The 9,179-nt window shown below is 59.3% G+C and overlaps 1 gene segment (V, D, J or C); it reads right to left on the bottom strand.

Annotated features, from left to right (window-relative positions):
• Window positions 1-535: 535 nt before the first annotated feature.
• LOC132320932 (Ig mu chain C region-like) lies at window positions 536-8,764 on the bottom strand. The segment is given in 5 exon segments: window positions 536-1,207; window positions 3,284-3,546; window positions 4,315-4,344; window positions 4,598-4,802; window positions 8,685-8,764. Coding segments are annotated over 5 exon segments (1,250 nt in total).
• Between the last annotated feature and the right edge of the window lie 415 nt (window positions 8,765-9,179).

The raw sequence follows: 9,179 nt of genomic DNA, 5'->3' as shown, positions 1-9,179 counted from the left end.
ACCCAACCGATCATCCAACCGACCATCCAACCACCCAACGTTGCCGCCCCCTCGCCCCACCCTCGCTCCGCCCCCCCGGGCTTTGGAGAGCCGGCGGGAGGAGGAGAAGAAGAGGCCACGCTTGGCCCCACGGAAGGGGTGGGAGATGGTGCTCAACCCCCGGGGAGACACTCCTCGAGGTGGACAGACGGACGGACGGACGGAGAAGTGCTGAGCGACCCTTCAACCGCCCCCCCCCCCCCGCCTCTTTCGGGGTGTGGCCGCCGCGACATCTCCCACCTCCCTCCCTCTCGCAACCCTCTCTCCTTGGTGGCACCTCCTTCTCCAACCGTCACCCGACCTTCTCCCTCCCACCCCCAACCACCCGGTTGTCCCGCCCCCGGCCCCGCCCTTCCCCAAAAGACACCACGCCGCCGAGATCTGCCGGTGCGGGATGAGCCCCGTTGGCTTTATTGGCTGTCGGAAGGGTCATCGGCCACAGAGGTCTTCTACAAAGCGGTGGGGTGGGGTTTGTGGGTGTGGTCCCCGCCCCGCCTTAATTACCGGGGTTCTTCTGCGCTTGGCGTTGGGTGAACTTCATGGGCAACCCTTCGTGGACCACCATGCAGGAGTAGGTGTCGCCGCTCAACCAGCTGCTCTTGAGGACGGCCATCTTGCTGTAGACGAAGAAGGTGCTCTCCTTGGGGCCGTCCTTGAGGGGCGGGGTGGTGACGTAGGTCTCCCGGGGGACCTCCTGGTGGTTCTTCAACCATTGGACTTGGAGGTTGTCGGGTTGGAAAGCGTGGACCAAACAGGTGAGGGTGACCTTGGTCTGGGTCATCTCCTCGGGGTGGGGCGGGAGGAGGAAGATGAGAGGCGGGGAGACCTTGCCTAGGAGGAGAAGTTTTGGTGGGCGACGGGGTTTGGACACCTGGAGCTCGCGGTGCTTCACCACGCAGGTGAACCGCTCGCTCGGCTTCCCACTCTTGGGTGGAGATGGTCAAAGCGCTGGTGGCCGTGAAGGTGCCGTTGAACTGCTCTTGGAGATCCAAAGGATCCGGGTTGAGGACACCCGGCTTCTCCTTCACCCAGGAGAGCTGGAGACCGGAATCGCTCGGCAGGTTGGTGACCAAACACCGGACCTTGGGTTGGCGGCTGATGTAGAGGTCGGCCACGGCGGGTGGGATGAGGTAGAGGAAGATGGGGCCGAGATCGGGCTGCTCCAGGCCTGCGGGTGGGAGGAGGGGGGGCGGTGGGTGAGGGGTGGGGGGGTGGCCCTGCCCGCCCAGCAGGGGGCGCTGGAGAGCAGCGAGGGAGGGGGGGCGTGGCACCTCTGGGATGGCCCATACAGGTGTTGGTGGGGGAACCCGTCATGGCCACGGGACCTTCTCCACCGGTGGCACCCACCGTGGTCACTCAGCCTCCTCTGGTGACACCCACCGTGGTCATTGAACGTTCTCCATGTGTGACACCCACCGTGGTCATCAAACCTCCTCTGGTGACACCCACCGTGGTCACCCGACCTTGTCCACGGGTGACACCCACCGTGGTCACACAACCTCTTCCATGGGTGACACCAAACGTGGTCATGAAACCTCTGGTGACACCACCGTGGTCATCAAACCTCCTCTGGTGACACCCAACGTGGTCATTGAATGTTCTCCATGTGTGACACCCACCGTGGTCATCAAACCTTCTCTGGTGACACCCACCATGGTCATCAAACCTTCTCTGGTGACACCCAACGTGGTCATTGAACGTTCTCCACGTGTGACACCCACCGTGGTCATCAAACCTTCTCTGGTGACACCCACCGTGGTCATCAAACCTTCTCTGGTGACACCCACCATGGTCACACAACCTCTTCCATGGGTGACACCAAACGTGGTCATGAAACCTCTGGTGACACCACCGTGGTCATCAAACCTCCTCTGGTGACACCCAACGTGGTCATTGAACGTTCTCCACGTGTGACACCCACCGTGGTCATCAAACCTTCTCTGGTGACACCCACCGTGGTCACACAACCTCTTCCATGGGTGACACCCACCGTGGTCACACAACCTCTTCCATAGGTGACACCCAACGTGGTCATGAAACCTTCTCTGGTGACACCACCGTGGTCACACAACCTTCTCCACCGGTGACACCCATCATGGTCACTCAACCTCCTCTGGTGACACCCACTGTGGTCATCAAACCTCCTCTGGTGACACCCACCGCGACCACTCAACCTTCTCCACTGGTGACACCCACTGTGGTCACTCGATCTTCTCCACTGGTGACACCCAACATGGTCACACAACGTTCTCCACTGGTGACACCCAACATGGTCACACAATGTTGTCCACGGGTGGCACCCACCATGGTCATCAAACCTCCTCTGGTGACACCCACAGTGGTCACACAACCTCCTCCACGGGTGACACCCACTGTGGTCACACAACCTTCTCCACGGGTGACACCCAACATGGTCACACAACCTTCTCCACGGGTGACACCCACCATCGTCATCAAACCTTCTCCACGGGTGACACCACCATGGTCACCCGACCTTCTCCACGTGTGACACCCATAGTGGCCACCCAACCTTCTCCCATGGGTGACACCAAAACATGGTCACACAACCTTCTCCATGGGTGACACCCACCATCGGTCAATCAAACCTCCTCCATGGGTGACACCCATAGTGGTCACCCGACCTTCTCCACGGGTGACACCCAACATGGTCACACAACCTTCTCCATGGGTGACACCCACCATGGTCACACAACGTTCTCCATGGGTGACACCCACCATCGTCATCAAACCTCCTCCATGGGTTACACCCACCATCGTCATGAAACCTTCTCCACGGGTGACACCCATAGTGGTCACCCGACCTTCTCCATGGGTGACACCCAACATGGTCACACAACGTTCTCCACGGGTGACACCCAACATGGTCACACAACGTTCTCCACGGGTGACACCCTATGATCGTCATCAAACCTTCTCCACGGGTGACACCACCATGGTCACCCGACCTTCTCCACGGGTGACACCCAACATGGTCACACAACGTTCTCCATGGGGTGACACCCAACATGGTCACACAACGTTCTCCATGGGTGACACCCACCATCATCATGAAACCTTCATGGGTGACACCACCATGGTCACCCGACCTTCTCCACGTGTGACACCCACCACAACCACACCACCTTCTCCCCCGGCACCAACCACCCCCCACCCAGTGTCCCCCCCACCCCACCCCACCCCCTCACCTGAGCAGAAACGGGCGTGGTCCTGTGGTGACGCTAACCGCTGGCCGGATGTCTGACCTGGCAGGTGAAGGTCTTCCCCTCCAACCACTCGGCGCGGCTGACGTTGGTCCGGCTGGTGGCCGAGTAGGTGACGTCCCCTCTCTCCCGGCGCGGCGCCGAGCGGACTCTCCGGCAGGAGACCGGAGACGCCGTCCACCAACCACTCCACCTCCACGGCCGCCGGGGTGAAGCCGGAGATGAGGCAGAGGAGCTCCAACGTCTCCTCGTTGGGGTGGCAGGAGGTCCCGTGGAGGACCTGGACCTCGGGGGGGGACGGGCGTAGGCCGCGCAGGCTGGGGGAGGGGAGAAGTTCGGGGCTCAGAGGAGGGTCTGTCACCGGCCGGGGGGGGGCCTGAGGACGTCCCAACTCATGACATGAGTTATGGGGCCGGGGGGGGGGACCTCGCACGAGTTATGGGGCCAATGGAGGACCTTCTCACGGGTCAACACGTCTTGAGGACGTCCCAACTCATGACATGAGTTATGGGGCCGGGGGGGGACCTCGCACGAGTTATGGGGCCATTGGAGGACCTTCTACGGGTCAACACGTCTTGAGGACGTCCCAACTCATGACATGAGTTATTTGGGCCGGGGGGGGACCTCGCACAAGTTATGGGGCCAATGGAGGACCTTCTATGGGTCAACACATCTTGAGGATGTCCCAACTTATCACATGAGTTATGGGGCCGGGGGGGGGACCTCGCACGAGTTATGGGGCCAATGGAGGACCTTCTATGGGTCAACACGTCTTGAGGATGTCCCAACTCATCACATGAGTTATGGGGCCAATGGAGGACCTTCTATGGGTCAAGATGTCTTGAGGACGTCCCAACTCATCACACGAGTTATGGGGCCAGAGGAGGACCCTCGCACAAGTTATGGGGCCAGGGGAGGACCTCGCACGATCTATGGGGCCAGGGGACGACCTCGCACGAGTTATGGGGCCAGAGGAGGACCTCACACTACCAAGCTATGGGGCCAGAGGAGAACCTCACATGAGTTATGGGGCCAGGGGAGAACCTCGCACTACTTGTGGGGCCAGGGGAGAACCTCGCACGATCTATGGGGCAAGAGGAGGGACCTCACACAAGTTATGGGGCCAGAGGAGAACCTCACGTGAGTTATGGGGGCCAGAGGAGGACCTCACATGAGTTATGGGGGCCGGGGAGAACCTCGCACTATTTATGGGGCCAGGGGAGAACCTTGCACAATCTATGGGGCCAGGAGAGGACCTCGCACAATCTATGGGGCCAGGAGAGGACCTCCCACGAGCTATGGGGCCAGGGGCTCTTGGGGACACCCCCCCCACTTACCTTGGACCTCCTTGGTGAGGCTGACGCCGGTGGCGGGGTGGGGTGACGCTGCAGGTGTAGGTGCCGCCGTGGGTGCCGTGGGGCAGGCGGAGGTGGGTGCTGAGGCGGTGGAGGCCGGTGGCGGGAGTCGGGGGTGGAGGGGAAGGTGGTGACGCCGTCGGTGGCCCCGCCCCAGGTGACGGTGACGGGGGGGGGCAGGTAACCGCTCACCAAACAAGCCAAGGGTCACCGGGGCGGCGGGTGCCCCACAGCAGGTGGGGAGGGGGGAAGAGGGCGGGAGCTGAGGAGGAAGCTGTGGGGCAGGAAGAGGCGGGGTCAGGGAAGGCCCAAGGCGAGGTGTGGGGCAGGGGGAGCTTTGCTCCAGGGGGCGGGGGGGGGGGTCGTAAGGTCTCCTGCCCCCATAGGATGGGGAAGAACTCCTGCCCCATAGCATGGGAGGAGGAAGTCCTGCCCCATAGCATGGAGAAGAAATTCTGCCCCATAGGATGGGAGGAGGAAGTCCTGCCCCATAGCATGGGGGGGAGGAACTCCTGCCCCATAGGATGGGGGGACAAACTCCTGTCCCATAGGATGGGGAGAAAGTCCTGCCCCATAGGATGGGAAGAGGAAGTCCTGCCCATATAGCATGGGGGGGGAGGAAGTCCTGCCCCATAGGATGGGAAGAGGAAGTCCTGCCCCCATAGCATGGGGGGGGAGGAAGTCCTGCCCTCTTAGCATGGGGGGACAAATTCCTGTCCCATAGGATGGGGAGAAAGTCCTGCCCCATAGGATGGGAAGAGGAAGTCCTGCCCCATAGCATGGGGGGGGAGGGAAGTCCTGCCCCATAGCATGGGGGGACAAACTCCTGTCCCATAGGATGGGGAGAAAGTCCTGCCCCATAGGATGGGAAGAGGAAGTCCTGCCCCATAGCATGGAGGGAGGAAGTTCTGCCCCATAGGATGGGGGGAGACGAACTCCTGCCCCATAGCATGGAGGGTGGGGAGAGATGATGAGGCACCAAGCCAACAACCATCTCCAGCCCCACGGCAGCCCCCAGCCCCACGGCTGTCCCTGCCCCACAGATAGATCTCAGCCCCACAGATATCCCCAGCATGAAGGATGTTACTGCCCCACACAACTATCCCCAATCCACAGTTATCCCTGCCCCACGGCAATCCCCGACCCACAGCTATATGTGTCCAACAGCTATCCTGCCCCACAGCTATCCCTGCCCCACATCTGTGCCCAGCCCCACAGCTATACCCAACCCATGGCTATTCCCGACCCACAGCTCGCCCTGCCCCACAGCTATCCCCGACCCACGGCTATCCCGAGCAACACGGCTATCCCCGACCCACAGCTCTCCCTGCCCCACATCTGTCCCTGATGCCACAGGTAACTGTGACCCACAGCTATTCCCAACCCACAGCTATCCCCGACCCACGGCTATCCCCAGCCCCACGGCTACCTCTGCCCCACAGCTATTCCCAACCCACAGCTACCCCTGTCCCACAGTTACCCCTGCCCTCCTGTCCCACAGTTACCCCTGCCCCACAGCTACCCCCGACCCACAGCTACCCATGCCCCACAGCTATCCCTGCCCCACGGCTACACCTGCCCCACGGCTACACCTGCCCCACAGCTATCCCCGACCCACGGCTATCCCCAGCCCCACAGCTATTCCTGCCCCACAGCTATTCCCAACCCTCAGCTACCCCTGCCCCACAGCTACCCCTGCCCCACAGCTAAACCTGCCCCACAGCTGTTCCCAACCCACAGCTACCCCCAACCCACAGCTATCCTTGCCCCACAGATATTCCTGCCCCACAGCTTTTCCCAACCCACAGCTACCCCTGCCCCACGGCTACACCTGCCCCACAGCTACCCCCGAACCACAGCTACCCCTGCCCGACAGCTAACCCTGCCCCACGGCTATCCCTGCCCCACAGCTACCCATGCCCCACAGCTATCCCTACCCCACAGCTAAACCTGCCCCACAGCTAAACCTGCCCCACAGCTATTCCTGCCCCACAGCTATTCCCAACCCACAGCTACCCCTGCCCCACAGCTACCCCTGCCCCACAGCTTTTCCCAACCCACAGCTACCCCCGACCCACAGCTTTCCCTGCCCCACGGGCATCCCTGCCCCACAGCTACCCCTGCCCCACAGCTATTCCCAACCCTCAGCTATCCCTGCCCCACAGCTATCCCTGCCCCACAGCTATTCCCAACCCTCAGCTATCCCTGCCCATAGCTAGCTCTGTCCCACAGCTAACCCTGCCCCACAGCTATTCCCAACCCTCAGCTATCCCTGCCCCACAGCTATCCCTGCCCCACAGCTATTCCCAACCCTCAGCTATCCCTGCCCCACAGCTATTCCCAACCCACAGCTATCCCTGCCCCACAGCTATCCCTGCCCATAGCTAGCTCTGCCCCACAGCTATTCCCAACCCTCAGCTATCCCTGCCCCATGGCTATCCCTGCCCATAGCTAGCTCTGCCCCGCAGCTACCCCTGCCCCGCAGCTAACCCTGCCCCACAGCTATCCCTGCCCCACAGCTATTCCCAACCCTCAGCTATCCCTGCCCCACAGCTACCCCTGCCCCACAGCTATTCCCAACCCACAGCTACCCCTGCCCCACAGCTATCCCTGCCCACAGCTAACCCTGCCCCACAGCTGCCGCTGCCCCTGCCCCACACATCAGCCACCCCATTCCTGCCTCCACGCTGCAGTTTTGGGCTGAATTCCGGCAATTTTGGGTGGGCACCCAAGACCCCCCCGTCCCCCGCTGGGGTTGTGGGTCCCTACCGCCACCTCGGGCGCCGGCCGCGATTTTGGGTCCAAACGGGGCAATTTTGGTCAATCCGGGACCCCCCCGACGCCCCGTGAAGGTTTTGGGTCCCTCGTGGAGATTTTGGGGTGAATCGTGGCGATTTTGGGTCCGTCGTAGAGGTTTTGGGTCCATCATGGAGCTTTTGGGGTGAATCGTGGAGGTTTTGGGTCCATTGTGGAGGTTTTTGGGTCCATCGTGGAGGTTTTGGGGTGAATCGTGGAGGTTTTGGGTCCATTGTGGAGGTTTTGGGGTGAAACATGGAGATTTTGGGTCCATCATGGAGGTTTTGGGTCCATCGTGGAGGTTTTGGGGTGAAACATGGCGATTTTGGGTCTGTCGTGGAGGTTTTGGGTCCATCGTGGAGATTTTGGGGTGAATTGTGGAGGTTTTGGGTCCCTCGTGGATATTTTGGGGTGAATCATGGAGATTTTGGGTCCTTCGTGGAGATTTTGGGGTGAATCGTGGAGGTTTTGGGTCCATCGTGGAGCTCTTGGGTCCACCAGAGATATTTTGGGGTCAATAATGGAGATTTTGGGTCCGTGCTGGAGCCCCTCAATCCATCACAGAGGTTTTGGGGCCGGAAGAGCTCTTTTTGGGGCCATCCCGGAGTTTTTGGGGCCATAGTGGAGATTTTGGGGACCTCTTGAGATTTGCTGGAGATTTTTGGGTCCATAAAGGAGTTTTTTGGGTCCATGATGGACTTCTGGGTCCAAACTGAAGCTTTTTGGGTCCATAAAGGAGATTTTTGGGTCCATAATGGAGATTTTTGGCTTCATGTTGGAGGTTTTGGGTCCATAAAGGAGATTTTTGGGTCCATAATGAAGATTTTTGGGTCCATAATGGAGATTTTTGGGTCCATGATGAAGATTTTTGGGTCCATAATGGAGATTTTTGGGTCCATAATGAAGATTTTTGGGTCCATAACGGAGATTTTTGGGTCCATGATGGAGTTCTTGGTCCAAACTGAAGTTTTTTGGGTCCATAAAGGATATTTTTGGGTCCATAATGGAGATTTTTGGGTCCAAACTGAAGCTTTTTGGGTCCATAATGGAGATTTTTGGGTCCATGATGGAGTTCTGGGTCCATAACGAAGCTTTTTGGGTCCAAACTGAAGCTTTTTGGGTCCATAATGGAGATTTTTGGGTCCATAACGGAGATTTTTAGGTCCATAATGGAGATTTTTGGGTCCATGTTGGAGTTCTGGGTCCAAAATGAAGCTTTTTGGGTCCATAACGAAGCTTTTTTGGTCCATAATGGAGATTTTCAGGTCCGTACTGGAGTTCTTGGTCCAAACTGAAGCTTTTTGGGTCCATAGTGGAGATTTTTGGGTCCATAGTGGAGATTTTTGGGTCCATGATGGACTTCTGGGTCCAAAAAGAAGCTTTTTGGGTCCATAAAGGAGTTTTTTGGGTCCATAAAGGAGTTTTTTGGGTCCATAATGGAGTTTTTTAGGTCCAAAATGAAGATTTTTGGGTCCACGCCGGAGTTCTAAGGTCCGCCCCGGCGATTTTTGGGTCCGTAACGGAGCTTTTTGGGTCCGCGCCGTTGATTTTGGCCGCCGAAGCTCCTCCCGAGCGCTGGTCCCGTCCCGGCGCCCCCCCCAAAAATAAAGCTGCGATACCAAAAATAACGATTAATGAACCACAGATTTCCACCCCCGGGTGGAAAAAGGCGGTCGGGCGTCACCTCCCCCGCGCTGCGAAATTTGGGTGAATTTCGGCAGAAATGGGCCACGGGGGGAGGGGGGGGGGGGCGGGCCCCAAAAACGCC

This window comes from Gavia stellata, unplaced genomic scaffold (genome assembly GCF_030936135.1).
Source record: "Gavia stellata isolate bGavSte3 unplaced genomic scaffold, bGavSte3.hap2 HAP2_SCAFFOLD_970, whole genome shotgun sequence".
Taxonomy (NCBI): Eukaryota; Metazoa; Chordata; class Aves; order Gaviiformes; family Gaviidae; genus Gavia; species Gavia stellata.
This window is presented reverse-complemented; position numbering and strand designations above follow the sequence as displayed.